The 17543-nt window shown below is 55.7% G+C and overlaps 1 protein-coding gene across 1 annotated transcript in view; it reads left to right on the top strand.

The window, feature by feature from the left end:
* The window catches only part of pnkp (polynucleotide kinase 3'-phosphatase), a gene marked incomplete at its 3' end in the record, with an annotated part of 42641 nt that overhangs the window by 8907 nt on the left and 16191 nt on the right, over positions 1 to 17543 (top strand). Inside the window, exons 2-7 of the mRNA XM_067976935.1 lie at positions 4900 to 5095; positions 7277 to 7323; positions 7664 to 8146; positions 9634 to 9713; positions 11446 to 11503; positions 13348 to 13455. Of these exons, the coding sequence (XP_067833036.1) occupies positions 4963 to 5095; positions 7277 to 7323; positions 7664 to 8146; positions 9634 to 9713; positions 11446 to 11503; positions 13348 to 13455 (909 nt within the window). The remainder of the gene's footprint in view (positions 1 to 4899; positions 5096 to 7276; positions 7324 to 7663; positions 8147 to 9633; positions 9714 to 11445; positions 11504 to 13347; positions 13456 to 17543) is intronic.

Below are 17543 nucleotides of genomic sequence, written 5' to 3'. Positions count from 1 at the left end.
GTTAAAAAAGCATACGGGATCCTGGGCTTTATAAATAGAGGCACAGAGTACAAAAGCAAGGAAATCACGATGAACCTTTATAAAATGCTGGTTCGACCACAACTGGAGTATCGTGTCCAGTTCTGGGCACCGCACTTTAGGAAAGATGTGAAGGCCTTAGAGAGGGTGCAGAAGAGATTTACTAGAATGGTTCCAGGGATGAGGGACTTCAGTTACGTGGATAGACTGGAGAAGTTGGGGTTGTTCTCCTTGGGACAGAGAGGGTTGAGAGGAGATTTGATGGAGGTATACAAAATCATGAAGGGTCTGGACAGAGTGGATAGAGAGAAACTGTTCCCATTGGCGGAAGGGTCAAGAACCAGAGGACACAGATTTAAGGTGATTGGCAAAAGAACCAAAGGCAACATGAGGATAAACTATTTCACCCAGCGAGTGGTTCTGATCTGGAATACACTGCCCGAGGGGGTGGTGGAGGCAGATTCAATCATGGCCTTCAAAAGGGAACTGGATAAATACTTGAAGGGATAAAATTTGCAGGGCTACGGGGAAAGGGCAGGGGGAATGGGACTAACTGGATTGCTCTTGCAGAGAGCCAGCACGGGCTTGATGGGCCAAATGGCCGCCTTCCACGCTGTAACCTTTCTATGATTCTATGAACGCCTGCATCTTCACACCACTACAGGCCACTTGACTTTGCCAGTTTAACATTCCCAGGTCTCAATTCCCAGGTTCACATTCCCAGTGGGAATAACTTGCCTTTATAAAGCACCTTTCACATCGTAAAACGTCCCCAAGGCGCTTCACAGGAGCGATTATCAAACAAAATCAGACCCCGAGCCACATGAGATATCAGGACAGGTGACCAAAAGCTCGGTAAATAGGGAGAAAATAGAATCTGAGAGTAAACTAGCAAGAAATATAAAATCATTGTAAGAGCTTCTACAAGTATGTAACAAGGAAGAGAGTAGCGAAAGTAAACGTGGGTCCCTTCGAGGCTGAGACAGGAGAAATTATAATGGGGAATCAGGAAATGGCCGAGACATGAAACAAATATTTTGTATCTGTCTTCACAGTAGAAGACATAAAAAAATACCAGAAATAGTGGGGAACCAAGGGGATAATGAGAGTGAGGAACTTAAAGTAATTAATATCAGTAAAGAAAAAGTCCTGGAGAAATTAATGGGACTAAAAGCCAATAGATCCCCCGGACCTGATGGCCGACATCCGAGGGTTCGACAAGAGGTGGCTGCAGAGATAGTGGATGCATTGGTTGTGATCTTCCAAAATTCCCTGGATTCTTGAACGGTCCCCGTGGATTGGAAGGTAGCAAATGTAACCCCGATATTCGAGAGAGGAGGGAGAGAGAAAACAGGGAACTACAGGCCAGTTAGCCTGACATCAGTCGTCGGGAAAATGCTAGAATCCATTATTAAGGACGTGGTAACAGGGCACTTAGAAAATCATAATATGATCAGGCAGAGTCAACACGGTTTTATGAAAGGGGAATAGTGTTTGATAAATTTATTAGAGTTTTTTGAGGATGTAACTAGCAGGGTAGATAAAGGGGGACCAGTAGATGTAGTATATTTGGATTTTCAAAAGGCATTTGATAAGGTGCCACATAAAAGGTTGCTACACAAGATAAGGACTCATGGGGTTGGGGCTAATATATTAGCATGGATAGAGGATTGGTTAACAGACAGAAAACAGAGAGTAGGGATAAACGGGTCATTCTCGGGTTGGCAGGCTGTAACTAGTGGGGTACCGCAGGGATCAGTGCTCGGGCCTCAGCTATTTACAATCTATATCAATGACTTAGATGAAGGGACCGAGTGCAATGTATCCAAGTTTGCTGACGATACAAAGCTAGGTGGGAAAGTAAGCTGTGAGGAGGACACAAAGAGTCTGCAAAGGGATATAGACAGGTTAAGTGAGTGGGCAAGAAGGTGGCAGATGGAGTATAATGTGGGGAAATGTGAGGTTATTCACTTTGGTAGGAAGAATAGAAAAACAGAATATTTTTTAAAAGGTGAGAGACTATTAAATGTTGGTGTTCAGAGGGATTTGGGTGACCTTGTACACGAAACACAGAAAGTTAACATGCAGGTACAGCAAACAATCAGGAATTCAAATGGCATGCAAGGGGGTTGGAGTATAAGAGTAAGGAATTCTTGCGACAATTGTACAGGGTTTTGGTGAGACCTCACCTGGAGCACTGTGTACAGTTTTGGTCTCCTTATCTAAGGAAGGATAGACTTGCCTTAGAGGCGGTGCAACGAAGGTTCACCAGATCGATTCCTGGGATGAGAGGGTTGTCCTGTGAGGAGAGATTGAGTAGAATGGGCCGATACTCTCTGGAGTTTCGAAGAATGAGAGGTGATCTCATTGAAACATATAAGATTCTGAGAGGGGGCTCGACAGGGTAGATGCTGAGAGGCTGTTTCCCCCTGTCTGGAGAGTCTAGAACCAGGGGGCGTAGTCTCAGGATAAGGGGTCGGACATTCAAGACTGAGATGAGGAGGAATTTCTTCACTCAGAGGGTTGTGAATCTTTGGAATTCTCTACCCCAGAGGGCTGTGGATGCTCAGTCGTTGAGTATATTCAAGGCTGAGATCGATAGATTTTTGGGGGATCGGGCGGGAAAGTGGAGTTGAGGTCGAAGATCAGCCATGATCTTATTAAATGGCGGAGCAGGCTCGAGGGGCTGAATGGCCTACTCCTGCTTCCTATTTCTTACGTTCTTATGCCGGGGCCACGATTGGGAGAAGAGCAGGGGGACGGGGTGGGGGGGTTCTCCTCGGTGTCCTGGGGCCAATATTTACCCCACAATCAACGCCTAAAAACAGATGATCCGGGTCATTTATCACATCGCTGTTTGTGGGATCTTGCTGTGCGCAAATCGGCTGCCGTGTTTCCTACATTACAACAGGGACCACACTTCAAAATGTACTTCACTGGCTGTAAAGCTTTGTGACGTCCCGAGGTGGTGAAAGGTGCCACGAGAAGGAAGAAATTATTTACATTATAACTAAAAATGTAGTGTGTCCAGGCAAGGAAGGAAGTTATGCTAAACCTTTATAAAACACTGGTCAGGCCCCAGCTGGAGTATTGGGTCCAATTCTGGGCCCTGCACTTTAGGAAGGATGTCAAGGCCTTAGAGAGGGTGCGGAGGAGATTTACTAGAATGGTTCCAGGGACGAGGGACTTCAGTGATGTGGAGAGACTGGAGAAGCTGGGGTTGTTCTCCTCAGAGCAGAGAAGGTTAAGGGGAGATTTGATCGAGGGGTTCAAAATCAGGAAGGGTTTTGAGAGAGTCAATAAGGAGAAACCGTTTCCAGGGGGCAGGAGGGTCGGTAACCAGAGGACACGGATTTAAGGCGATCGGTGAAAGAGCCAGAGGGGGGAGATGAGGAAACATTTTTACGCAGCGCGTAACTGTCAAAAGGGACTTGGATATATGCTTGAAAAGGAAGAATTTGCAGGAAAGAGCAGGGGAGTGGGACTAATTGGATAGCTCTTCTAAAGGGCTGGCACAGGCACGACGGGCCGAATGGCCTCCTTCTGTGCTGTAAGATTTTAGGATTCTATGTACAGGAGTTGAGACTGAGACACACACGGGCCGTACAGGAGCTGAGATTGAGAGACACACGGGCCGTACAGTCCCAGTCGGGAGTGAATCGTTCCCTTTTACCCACTGTGTACTGTACAATGTACAGGACCTGAGACTGAGACACACACGGGGCCGTCCAGCCCCAGACAGGAGTGAATCGTTCCCTTTTACCCACTGTGTACTGTACAATGTACAGGAGCTGAGACTGAGACACACACGGGCCGTCCAGCCCCAGACAGGAGTGAATCGTTCCCCTTTTACCCACTGTGTACTGTACAATGTACAGGAGCTGAGACTGAGACACAGACGGGCCGTACAGTCCCAGACAGGAGTGAATCGTTCCCTTTTACCCACTGTGTACTGTACAATGTACAGGAGCTGAGACTGAGACACACACGGGCCGTACAGTCCCAGACAGGAGTGAATCGTTCCCTTTTACCCACTGTGTACTGTACAATGTACAGGAGCTGAGACTGAGACACACACGGGGCCGTACAGTCCCAGACAGGAGTGAATCGTTCCCTTTTACCCACTGCGTGTACTGTACAATGTACAGGAGCTGACACTGAGACACACACGGGCCGTACAGTCCCAGACAGGAGTGAATCGTTCCCTTTTACCCGCTGTGTACTGTACAATGTACAGGAGCTGAGACTGAGACACACACGGGGCCGTACAGTCCCAGACAGGAGTGAATCGTTCCCTTTTACCCACTGTGTACTGTACAATGTACAGGAGCTGATACTGAGACACACACGGGCCGTACAGTCCCAGACAGGAGTGAATCGTTCCCTTTTACCCACTGTGTACTGTACAATGTACAGGAGCTGAGACTGAGACACACACGGGGCCGTACAGTCCCAGACAGGAGTGAATCGTTCCCTTTTACCCACTGTGTACTGTACAATGTACAGGAGCTGAGACTGAGACACACACGGGCCGTACAGTCCCAGACAGGAGTGAATCGTTCCCTTTTACCCACTGTGTACTGTACAATGTACAGGAGCTGAGACTGAGACACACACGGGCCGTACAGTCCCAGACAGGAGTGAATCGTTCCCTTTTACCCACTGTGTACTGTACAATGTACAGGAGCTGAGACTGAGACACACACGGGGCTGTACAGTCCCAGACAGGAGTGAATCGTTCCCTTTTACTCACTGTGTACTGTACAATGTACAGGAGCTGAGACTGAGACACACACGGGGCCGTCCAGCCCCAGACAGGAGTGAATCGTTCCCCTTTTTACCCGCTGTGTTCTGGATGTGAAACTGTTTCTGTTCAAACAGGGGACCCGTTCAGCTGCGATCTCAGGCCGTGTGGAAGGCAGCGTGACCTCTGACGGGGTTACCATGGCAATGGAATGCCTCATCGTCAGCAAGGATGGGATGCATGACCCCATTCCGCTTCCGGAAAACTTGCCTGTGATTCTGGGACGGGGTCCAGACACACGCATCACCGACAGAAAGTGCGGAAGGCGGCAAGGTAGGAGCAGGGGTGGGGGAGGGTCGTTCTGGAAGGGGTGCAGTGACCTTTCAACCCTCTGGGGTCAAATCCAGACACTGACCCTTCAACACTCTGGGGTCAAATCCAGACACTGACCTTTCGCCCTTGGGGTCCTGGGGTCAGATCCATCCCCAGACTGAGGGTTGAAGGGTCTCCCCTCTTTTTTTTTTCCTTTCTTTCTCGCTCTCTCGTTCTCGCTCTCACGTGCTCGTTCTCGCTTGTTCTCGCTCGCTCTCTCTCGTGCTCGCTCTCTCTCGTTCTCGCTCTCTCGTGCTCGCTCTCTCTCGTGCTCGCTCGTTCTCGCTCTCTCGTGCTCGCTCTCTCTCGTGCTCGCTCTCTCTCGTGCTCGCTCTCTCTCGTGCTCGCTCTCTCTCGTTCTCGCTCTCTCTCGTTCTCGCTCTCTCTCGTGCTCGCTCTCTCTCCTTCTCGCTCTCTCTCGTTCTCGCTCTCGTTCTCGCTCTCTCTCGTGCTCGCTCTCTCTCGTGCTCGCTCTCTCTCGTGCTCGCTCTCTCTCGTGCTCGCTCTCTCTCGTGCTCGCTCTCTCTCGTGCTCGCTCTCTCTCGTGCTCGCTCTCTCTCGTTCTCTCGCTCTCTCTCGTTCTCTCGCTCTCGTTCTCTCTCTCTCGTTCTCGCTCTCGTTCTCGCTCTCGTTCTCTCTCTCTCGTTCTCTCTCTCTCGTTCTCTCTCTCGTGCTCGCTCTCGTGCTCGCTCTCGTGCTCGCTCTCGTTCTCTCTCTCGTTCTCGCTCTCTCTCGTTCTCGCTCTCTCTCGTTCTCGTTCTCGCTCTCTCTCGTTCTCGTTCTCGCTCTCTCGTTCTCGCTCTCTCTCGCGCTCGCTCTCTCTCGCGCTCGCTCTCTCTCGCGCTCGCTCTCTCTCGCGCTCGCTCTCTCGCGCTCGCTCGCTCTCGCTCTCGCTCTCGCTCTCATGCTCGCTCTCTCTCGTTCTCTCTCTCGTTCTCTCTCTCTCTCGTTCTCTCTCTCTCTCGTTCTCTCTCTCTCTCGTTCTCGCTCTCTCTCGTTCTCGCTCTCTCTCGTTCTCGCTCTCTCTCGTTCTCGCTCTCTCTCGTTCTCGCTCTCTCTCGTTCTCGCTCTCGCTCTCGTGCTCGCTCTCTCTCGTTCTCTTTCTCTCTCTCTCTCGTTCTCGCTCTCTCTCGTTCTCGCTCTCTCTCGCGCGCGCTCTCTCTCGCGCGCGCTCTCTCTCGCGCTCGCTCTCTCTCGCGCTCGCTCTCTCTCGCGCTCGCTCTCTCTCGCGCTCGCTCTCTCTCGCGCTCGCTCTCTCTCGCGCTCGCTCTCTCTCGCGCTCTCTCGTTCTCGCTCTCTCTCGTTCTCGCTCTCTCTCGTTCTCGCTCTCGTTCTCGCTCTCTCGTTCTCGCTCTCTCGTTCTCGCTCTCTCTCGTTCTCGCTCTCTCTCGTTCTCGCTCTCTCTCGTTCTCGCTCTCTCTCGTTCTCGCTCTCTCTCGTTCTCGCTCTCTCTCGTTCTCTCTCGTTCTCGCTCTCTCTCGTTCTCTCTCGTTCTCGCTCTCTCTCGTTCTCGCTCGTTCTCGCTCTCTCTCGTTCTCGCTCTCTCTCGTTCTCGCTCTCTCTCGTTCTCGCTCTCTCTCGTTCTCGCTCTCTCGTTCTCGTTCTCTCTCTCGTTCTCTCTCTCGTGCTCGCTCTCTCTCGTTCTCGCTCTCTCTCGTTCTCGCTCTCTCTCGTTCTCGCTCTCTCTCTCGTTCTCGCTCTCTCTCTCGTTCTCGCTCTCTCTCTCGTGCTCGCTCTCTCTCGTGCTCGCTCTCTCTCGTGCTCGCTCTCTCTCGCGCTCGCTCTCGTTCTCGCTCTCTCTCGTTCTCGCTCTCTCTCGTTCTCGCTCTCTCTCGTGCTCGCTCTCTCTCGTGCTCGCTCTCTCTCTCGTGCTCGCTCTCTCTCTCGTGCTCGCTCTCTCTCTCGTGCTCGCTCTCTCTCTCGTGCTCGCTCTCTCTCTCGTGCTCGCTCTCTCTCTCGTGCTCGCTCTCTCTCTCGTGCTCGCTCTCTCTCTCGTGCTCGCTCTCTCTCTCGTGCTCGCTCTCTCGCTCTCGCTCTCGCTCTCGCTCTCGCTCTCTCTTTCTCTCTGATGGGGGGAGACGGGATGGGACAGGGGGTCAGACACCGCTGAGAGCCGTGACCTTGCTGTGCTTTCTCCGACAGTGGAGCTGGTGGCCGATTACGAAAAGAAGGCAGTCTGTGTGAAGCAGGTAAGAGCACAGGGCGGGGTTGGGGGCCGTTTTTACCGTATGTATCCCTCCCCTTCTCCCTTCCTCGCGACACGGAGTACTCCCTGTGGGGGAGGGGGGATTCGTTCCAAAGTCGGGCCGCAGTTACCCAGGACACGTGTGTGAGCGCCTCCCTGTGGCGGTGATTCTGATGTGTTTTACTTTATTCTCCACGACGATGTTTGAAGGCACGAACTCGCGGGCGCTCGCCCTCCGCCTCCCGCGGGCGCTCTCCCTCCGCCTCCCGCGCGGGCTCTCCCTCCGCCTCCCGCGCGCGCTCTCCCTCCGCCTCTGTCTCTCTCACGTCTTCGTTGTGTTCCAGCTGGGGATGAACCCGAGCTCCATCGGGGACCGGGGTCTGGAGCCGGGCGCGGAGGCGACTCTGAAGGAAGGGGAGACGCTGTACGTGGTGAACGGCCTCTACCCTCACGCCGTGCGCTTCGGACACCCGCCGGCCCGGGAGCCCGTCGGGTCGACGTCGGCCGCCAAACCCCGCGGGCAGATCGCCGACTTCTCGGCTCCGAGCGAGCGAGCGGAGGGGGGCGAGAGACCCCAGGGGGAGCCCGAAGACCCCTCAGCCCCCTCGCGTAAGAGGCCGCGGGCGGAGACTCGGAACGACGGGGGCAGCTCGGGAGACGAGGAGGAAGCAGCCGTGGCCGAGAAGTTCCAGCGACTGCAGGAGGCAGCGCGGGCCAGGCGGAGTCCGGCTCCGGAGGTCGGGGGTCAGCTGTGGCCTCGGGACGTCTGGACGGAAGAGAGCAAACTCCTGGTCTTCACCATGAAGGGCGTGCGAGCAGGGTCAAAGGTGAAGGAGTCTAATCGAGGGGTTCGGGGGGTTCATATATAGAATAACATACCCGGGAGTGAGTTACAGACTGGAATCTAATCGAGGGGTTCGGGGGGTTTATATATAGAATAACAGATACCCGGGAGTGAGTTACAGACTGGAATCTAATCGAGGGGTTCGGGGGGTTTATATATAGAATAACAGATACCCGGGAGTGAGTTACAGGCTGGAATCTAATCGAGGGGTTCGGGGGGTTTATATATAGAATAACAGATACCCGGGAGTGAGTTACAGGCTGGAATCTAATCGAGGGGTTCGGGGGGTTTATATATAGAATAACAGATACCCGGGAGTGAGTTACAGACTGGAATCTAATCGAGGGGTTCGGGGGGTTTATATATAGAATAACAGACACCCGGGAGTGAGTTACAGGCTGGAATCTAATCGAGGGGTTTGGGGGGGTTCATATATAGAATAACATACCCGGGAGTGAGTTACAGACTGGAATCTAATCGAGGGGTTCGGAGGGTTTATATATAGAATAACAGATACCCGGGAGTGAGTTACAGACTGGAATCTAATCGAGAGGTTCGGGGGGTTTATATATAGAATATCAGATACCCGGGAGTGAGTTACAGACTGGAATCTAATCGAGGGGTTCGGGGGGTTTATATATAGAATAACAGATACCCGGGAGTGAGTTACAGGCTGGAATCTAATCGAGGGGTTCGGGGGGGTTCATATATAGAATAACATACCCGGGAGTGAGTTACAGACTGGAATCTAATCGAGGGGTTCGGAGGGTTTATATATAGAATAACAGATACCCGGGAGTGAGTTACAGACTGGAATCTAATCGAGGGGTTCGGGGGGTTTATATATAGAATAACAGATACCCGGGAATGAGTTACAGACTGGAATCTAATCGAGGGGTTCGGGGGGTTTATATATAGAATAACAGATACCCGGGAGTGAGTTACAGGCTGGAATCTAATCGAGGGGTTCGGGGGGTTTATATTTTGAATAACAGATACCCGGGAATGAGTTACAGACTGGAATCTAATCGAGGGGTTCGGGGGGTTTATATATAGAATAACAGATACCCGGGAGTGAGTTACAGACTGGAATCTAATCGAGGGGTTCGGGGGGTTTATATATAGAATAACAGATACCCGGGAATGAGTTACAGACTGGAATCTAATCGAGGGGTTCGGGGGGTTTATATATAGAATAACAGATACCCGGGAGTGAGTTACAGGCTGGAATCTAATCGAGGGGTTCGGGGGGTTTATATTTTGAATAACAGATACCCGGGAGTGAGTTACAGACTGGAATCTAATCGAGGGGTTCGGGGGGTTTATATATAGAATAACAGATACCCGGGAGTGAGTTACAGACTGGAATCCAATCGAGGGGTTCGGGGGGTTTATATATAGAATAACAGATACCCGGGGGCCAGTAATGTTTGATGAAAGTTGTGTATATTTTCTCTTGCCTTGCTGCAGATTGCTGGGTTCGATATTGATGGGACCATTATCACCACAAAATCAGGAAAAGTGTTCCCAACAGGACTAGATGATTGGAGGTAAATTGAGGTTTGAGACAGAGGGAGCTGGATTAACATCAGTAGAGATACAGTCAGTGACACAGGGCGCTGGGGGAGAGGGGTTACTGAGTGACAGTGTGAGGGAGAGGGATTAACATCAGTCGAGATACAGTCAGTAACACAGGGCGCTGGGGGGAGAGGGGTTACTGAGAGAGAGTGTGAGGGAGGGGGATTAACATCAGTAGAGATACAGTCAGTAACACAGGGCGCTGGGGGAGAGGGGTTACTGAGTGACAGTGTGAGGGAGAGGGATTAACATCAGTAGAGATACAGTCAGTAACACAGGGCGCTGGGGGAGAGGGGTTACTGAGTGACAGTGTGAGGGAGAGGGATTAACATCAGTCGAGATACAGTCAGTAACACAGGGCGCTGGGGGAGAGGGGTTACTGAGAGAGAGTGTGAGGGAGGGGGATTAACATCAGTGGAGATACAGTCAGTGACACAGGGCGCTGGGGGGAGAGGGGTTACTGAGTGACAGTGTGAGGGAGAGGGATTAACATCAGTCGAGATACAGTCAGTAACACAGGGCGCTGGGGGAGAGGGGTTACTGAGAGACAGTGTGAGGGAGAGGGATTAACATCAGTAGAGATACAGTCAGTAACACAGGGCGCTGGGGGGAGAGGGGTTACTGAGAGACAGTGTGAGGGAGAGGGATTAACATCAGTCGAGATACAGTCAGTAACACAGGGCGCTGGGGGGAGAGGGGTTACTGAGTGAGAGTGTGAGTGAGGGGGATTAACATCAGTAGAGATACAGTCAGTGACACAGGGCGCTGGGGGGAGAGGGGTTACTGAGTGACAGTGTGAGGGAGAGGGATTAACATCAGTCGAGATACAGTCAGTAACACAGGGCGCTGGGGGAGAGGGGTTACTGAGTGACAGTGTGAGGGAGAGGGATTAACATCAGTCGAGATACAGTCAGTAACACAGGGCGCTGGGGGAGAGGGGTTACTGAGTGACAGTGTGAGGGAGAGGGATTAACATCAGTAGAGATACAGTCAGTGACACAGGGCGCTGGGGGGAGAGGGGTTACTGAGTGAGAGTGTGAGGGAGGGGGATTAACATCAGTAGAGATACAGTCAGTAACACAGGGCGCTGGGGGGAGAGGGGTTACTGAGTGACAGTGTGAGGGAGAGGGATTAACATCAGTAGAGATACAGTCAGTAACACAGGGCGCTGGGGGAGAGGGGTTACTGAGTGACAGTGTGAGGGAGAGGGATTAACATCAGTAGAGATACAGTCAGTGACACAGGGCGCTGGGGGAGAGGGGTTACTGAGTGACAGTGTGAGGGAGGGGGATTAACATCTGTAGAGATACAGTCAGTAACACAGGGCGCTGGGGGAGAGGGGTTACTGAGTGACAGTGTGAGGGAGAGGGATTAACATCAGTAGAGATACAGTCAGTGACACAGGGCGCTGGGGGGAGAGGGGTTACTGAGTGACAGTGTGAGGGAGAGGGATTAACATCAGTAGAGATACAGTCAGTAACACAGGACGCTGGGGGAGAGGGGTTACTGAGAGAGAGTGTGAGGGAGAGGGATTAACATCAGTAGAGATACAGTCAGTAACACAGGGCGCTGGGGGGAGAGGGGTTACTGAGTGAGAGTGAGTGAGGGGGATTAACACCAGTGGAGATACAGTCAGCCCCTCTCTGATTCCCCGAGCCTTGATTCCCTGACGTGTAAAATCCTGGTGTGTTTCCTTCCTGCCAGAATCCTGTATCCTGAAATTCCCAGGAAATTGAAGGCGCTCCTCCAGGAGGACTACAAGGTGAGGACTTCTGCTGAAGGAGGGGATCCTCGTGTCTGAAACCTCTTCAGGGACATCTGCCCACTGGTTGGGGGGTGGGGGGTTCCCTTGTTGGGGGCGTCTCTCCTGGGGGGATCCCCCTCTGTACACTCGGCGTCTCTCCTGGGGGGATCCCTCTCTACACTCGGCGTCTCTCCTGGGGGGATCCCCCTCTGTACACTCGGCGTCTCTCCTGGGGGGATCCCCCTCTGTACACTCGGCGTCTCTCCTGGGGGGACCCCTCTGTACACTCGGCGTCCCTCCTGGGGGGATCCCCCTCTGTACACTCGGCATCTCTCCTGGGGGGGACCCCTCTCTACACTCGGCGTCTCTCCTGGGGGGATCCCCCTCTGTACACTCGGCGTCTCTCCTGGGGGGACCCCTCTGTACACTCGGCGTCTCTCCTGGGGGGACCCCTCTGTACACTCGGCGTCTCTCCTGGGGGGACCCCTCTGTACACTCGGCGTCTCTCCTGGGGGGGATCCCCCTCTGTACACTAGGCGTCTCTCCTGGGGGGGATCCCCCTCTGTACACTCGGCGTCTCTCCTGGGGGGGATCCCCCTCTGTACACTAGGCGTCTCTCCTGGGGGGGATCCCCCTCTGTACACTCGGCGTCTCTCCTCGGGGGGATCCCCCTCTGTACACTCGGCGTCTCTCCTGGGGGGGACCCCTCTCTACACTCGGCGTCTCTCCTCGGGGGGATCCCCCTCTGTACACTCAGCGTCTCTCCTCGGGGGGATCCCCCTCTGTACACTCGGCGTCTCTCCTCGGGGGGATCCCCCTCTCTACACTCGGTGTCTCTCCTGGAGGGGACCCCTCTGTATACTCGGCGTCTCTCCTGGGGGGGACCCCTTTGTACACTCGGCGTCTCTCCTGGGGGGATCCCCCTCTGTACACTAGGCGTCTCTCCTGGGGGGGAGATCCCCCTCTGTACACTTGGCGTCTCTCCTGGGGGGGAGATCCCCCTCTGTACACTAGGCGTCTCTCCTGGGGGGGACCCCTCTCTACACTCGGCGTCTCTCCTGGGGGGGACTCCTCTGTACACTCGGCGTCTCTCCTGGGGGGATCCCCCTCTGTATACTCGGCGTCTCTCCTGGGGGGATCCCCCTCTGTATCCTCGGCGTCTCTCCTGGGGGGACCCCTCTGTACACTTGGCGTCTCTCCTGGGGGGGATCCCTCTGTATACTCGGCGTCTCTCCTGGGGGGACCCCTCTGTACACTTGGCGTCTCTCCTGGGGGGGATCCCTCTGTATACTCGGCGTCTCTCCTGGGGGGGACCCCTCTCTACACTCGGCGTCTCTCCTGGGGGGGGAGATCCCCCTCTGTACACTTGGCGTCTCTCCTGGGCGGGATCCCCCTCTGTACACTCGGCGTCTCCTGGGCGGGGGGAGTCCCCCTCCTTCGACTTGGCGTCCCTCCTGCTGGAAAGCGCGGCCGAGGACGGGGATCGGGCTGGGCCGCGACGCTCCCCCCGGTCGATCGGCTCGCACACGAGTGGACGGTCACTCCGGAGGTTTCAGGTGTGGGGGCGGCGGCGGCGGCTCTGCACCGGACGTTTGAGGGCCGTGAGCGCAGTCCGGACCCAACGGCCAAACGCGAATTGAAGGCCTCCCGATCGCTCGGGATCGCAGGCCTCATCGAGTGCGGCACTGAGGCACGTGGGGTCCGTCGCTGGGGGGGGCTGGGTTAGCGGATTGCGGGGGGGGGGGGGGGGAGGGGGGGAATGGAACGGGGGTGGGGTGGGGTGGGTGATCCTGCGGTGGATCTGGTGCCTGTCCCTTTAAGCGAGGTCTGACCCCTTTGCCCCGGCTGTCGATTGGCTTCAGATCGTCTTCTTCACCAATCAGAGGGGGATCAGCCGTGGGAGGCTTCGCCCCCAGGACTTCAAGGCCAAGGCGGAGGCCATCGTCAAGAGGCTGGGAATCCCCGTCCAGGTACGTCCGGGAGGGGGGAGGGGGGGGGGAGGGGGGGAGGGGGGGGGAGGGGGGAGGGGGGGGTGGGGGGGAAATGTCGGGGGAGGGGAAATGTCGGGATGAGGGGGGATTTCGGGGGAGGGGGAAATGTCGGGTGAGGGGGGATGTCGGGGTGAGGGGGGATGTCGGGGTGAGGGGGATTTCGGGGGAGGGGGAAATGTCGGGGTGAAGGGGGGATGTCGGGGTGAGGGGGGATGTCGGGGTGAGGGGGATTTCGGGGGAGGGGGAAATGTCGGGGTGAGGGGGGATGTCGGGGTGAGGGGGGATGTCGGGGTGAGGGGGATTTCGGGGGAGGGGGAAATGTCGGGGTGAGGGGGGATGTCGGGGGAGGGGGAAATGTCGGGGTGAGGAGGGATTTCGGGGTGAGGGGGGATGTCGGGGTGAGGGGAGGATGTCGGGGTGAGGGGGGATTTTTTTTTTTATTTGTTCATGGGATGTGGGTGTCGCTGGCGAGGCCGGCATTTATTGCCCATCCCTAATTGCCCCTTGAGAAGGTGGTGGTGAGCCGCCTTCTTGAACCGCTGCAGCCCGTGTGGTGACGGTTCTCCCACAGTGCTGTTAGGAAGGGAGTTCCAGGATTTTGACCCAGCGACGATGAAGGAACGGCCGATATATTTCCAAGTCGGGATGGTGTGTGACTCGGAGGGGAACGTGCAGGTGGTGTTGTTCCCATGTGCCTGCTGCTCTTGTCCTTCTAGGTGGTAGAGGTCGCGGGTTTGGGAGGTGCTGTCGGAGAAGCCGTGGCGAGTTGCTGCAGTGCATCCTGTGGATGGTACACACTGCAGCCACAGTGCGCCGGTGGTGTAGGGAGTGAATGTTTAGGGTGGTGGATGGGGTGCCAATCAAGCGGGCTGCTTTGTCCTGGATGGTGTCGAGCTTCTTGAGTGTTGTTGGAGCTGCACTCATCCAGGCAAGTGGAGAGTATTCCATCACACTCCTGACTTGTGCCTTGTAGATGGTGGAAAGGCTTTGGGGAGTCAGGAGGTGAGTCACTCGCCGCAGAATACCCAGCCTCTGACCTGCTCTTGTAACCACAGTATTTATATGGCTGGTCCAGTTAAGTTTCTGGTCAATGGTGACCCCCAGGATGTTGATGGTGGGGGATTCGGCGATGGTAATGCCGTTGAATGTCAAGGGGAGGTGGTTAGACTCTCTCTTGTTGGAGATGGTCATTGCCTGGCACTTATCTGGCGCAAATGTTACTTGCCCCTTATCAGCCCAAGCCTGGATGTTGTCCAGGTCTTGCTGTCTGCGGGCTCGGACTGCTTCATTATCTGAGGGGTTGCGAATGGAACTGAACACTGTGCAATCATCAACGAACAGCCCCATTTCTGACCTTATGATGGAGGGAAGGTCATTGATGAAGCAGCTGAAGATGGTTGGGCCGAGGACACTGCCCTGAGGAACTCCTGCAGCAATGCCCTGGGGCTGAGATGATTGGCCTCCAACAACCACTACCATCTTCCTTTGTGCCAGGTGTGACTCCAGCCACTGGAGAGTTTTCCCCCCTGATTCCCATTGACTTCAATTTTACAAGGGCTCCTTGGTGCCACACTCGGTCAAATGCTGCCTTGATGTCAAGGGCAGTCACTCTCACCTCACCTCTGGAATTCAGCTCTTTTGTCCATGTTTGGACCAAGGCTGTAATGAGGTCTGGAGCCGAGTGGTCCTGGCGGAACCCAAACTGAGCATCGGTGAGCAGGTTATTGGTGAGTAAGTGCCGCTTGATAGCACTGTCGACGACACCTTCCATCACTTTGCTGATGATTGAGAGTAGACTGATGGGGCGGTAATTGGCCGGATTGGATTTGTCCTGCTTTTTGTGGACAGGACATACCCGGGCAATTTTCCACATTGTCGGGTAGATGCCAGTGTTGTAGCTGTACTGGAACTGCTTGGCTAGAGGCGCAGCTAGTTCTGGAGCACAAGCCTTCAGCACTACAGCTGGGATGTTGTCGGGGCCCATAGCCTTTGCTGTATCCAGTGCACTCAGCCGTTTCTTGATATCACATGGAGTGAATCGAATTGGCCGAAGACTGGCTTCCGTGATGGTGGGGATATCGGGAGGAGGCTGAGATGGATCATCCACTCGGCACTTCTGGCTGAAGATGGTTGCAAACGCTTCAGCCTTGTCTTTTGCACTCAGGTGCTGGACTCTGCCATCATTGAGGATGGGGATGTTTGCAGAGCCTCCTCCTCCCGTTAGTTGTTTAATTGTCCACCACCATTCACGACTGGATGTGGCAGGACTGCAGAGCTTTGATCTGATCCGTTGGTTGTGGAATCGCTTAGCTCTGTCCATAGCATGTTGCTTCCGCTGTTTAGCACGCATGTAGTCCTGAGTTGTAGCTTCACCAGGTTGGCACCTCATTTTTAGGTACGCCTGGTGCTGCTCCTGGCATGCTCTTCTGCACTCCTCATTGAACCAGCGATGATCCCCTGGCTTGTTGGTAATGGTAGAGTGAGGAATATGCCGGGCCATGAGGTTACAGATTGTGCTGGAATACAATTCCGCTGCTGCTGATGGCCCACAGCGCCTCATGGATGCCCAGTTTTGAGCTGCTAGATCTGTTCTGAATCTATCCCATTTAGCATGGTGGTAGTGCCACACAACACGTTGGACGGTGTCCTCAGTGCGAAGACGGGACTTCGTCTCCACGAGGACTGTGCGGTGGTCACTCCTACCAATACTGTCATGGACAGATGCATTTGCGACAGGTAGATTGGTGAGGACGAGGTCAAGTAAGTTTTTCCCTCGTGTTGGTTTGCTCACCACCTGCCGCAGGCCCAGTCTAGCAGCTATGTCCTTCAGGACTCGGCCAGCTCGGTCAGTAGTGGTGCTGCCGAGCCACTCTTGGTGATGGACATTGAAGTCCCCCACCCATTGTACATTCTGTGCCCTTGCTACCCTCAGTGCTTCCTCCAAGTGGTGCTCAACATGGAGGAGGACTGATTCACCAGCTGAGGATGTCGGGGCGAGGGGGGGATTTCGGGGGGAGGGGCGAGGGGGGGATTTCGGGGGAGGGGGGATTTCGGGGGAGGGGGGATTTCGGGGGAGGGGGGGATTTCGGGGGAGGGGGGGATTTCGGGGGAGGGGGGATGTCGCGGGGCTGAGATCAGGGTGAGAATTATTCCAGTGTTTTTTCAAGCTGAGCACAATTTGATTCAAAAAAGATTGGGACCCATTGCTGCGCTCACTCTCTAACGTTCTCTCTCTGTCTCTCTCTCCATCCTCACACTCTCTCTCTGTCTGTCTCTGTCTCTCTCTCTTTCTCTCTCTGTCTGTGTCCGTCCCTCTCCCTCTCCGCCCCTCTCCCTCTCCGCCCCTCTCCCTCTCCGCCCCTCTCCCTCTCCGCCCCTCTCCCTCTCCGCCCCTCTCCCTCTCCGCCCCGCTCCCTCTCCGCCCCGCTCCCTCTCCGCCCCGCTCCCTCTCCGCCCCGCTCCCTCTCCGCCCCGCTCCCTCTCCGCCCCGCTCCCTCTCCGCCCCGCTCCCTCTCCGCCCCGCTCCCTCTCCGCCCCGCTCCCTCTCCGCCCCGCTCCCTCTCCGCCCCGCTCCCTCTCCGCCCCGCTCCCTCTCCGCCCCGCTCCCTCTCCGCCCCGCTCCCTCTCCGCCCCGCTCCCTCTCCGCCCCGCTCCCTCTCCGCCCCGCTCCCTCTCCGCCCCGCTCCCTCTCCGCCCCGCTCCCTCTCCGCCCCGCTCCCTCTCCGCCCCGCTCCCTCTCCGCCCCGCTCCCTCTCCGCCCCGCTCCCTCTCCGCCCCGCTCCCTCTCCGCCCCGCTCCCTCTCCGCCCCGCTCCCTCTCCGCCCCGCTCCCTCTCCGCCCCGCTCCCTCTCCGCCCCGCTCCCTCTCCGCCCCGCTCCCTCTCCGCCCCGCTCCCTCTCCGCCCCGCTCCCTCTCCGCCCCGCTCCCTCTCCGCCCCGCTCCCTCTCCGCCCCGCTCCCTCTCCGCCCCGCTCCCTCTCCGCCCCGCTCCCTCTCCGCCCCGCTCCCTCTCCGCCCCGCTCCCTCTCCGCCCCGCTCCCTCTCCGCCCCGCTCCCTCTCCGCCCCGC

Source organism: Heptranchias perlo, unplaced genomic scaffold, assembly GCF_035084215.1.
Source record: "Heptranchias perlo isolate sHepPer1 unplaced genomic scaffold, sHepPer1.hap1 HAP1_SCAFFOLD_1138, whole genome shotgun sequence".
Lineage (NCBI taxonomy): Eukaryota > Metazoa > Chordata > Chondrichthyes > Hexanchiformes > Hexanchidae > Heptranchias > Heptranchias perlo.
The sequence above is the reverse complement of the archived record's forward strand: the minus strand, read 5'-3'. Positions and strand labels throughout refer to the sequence as shown.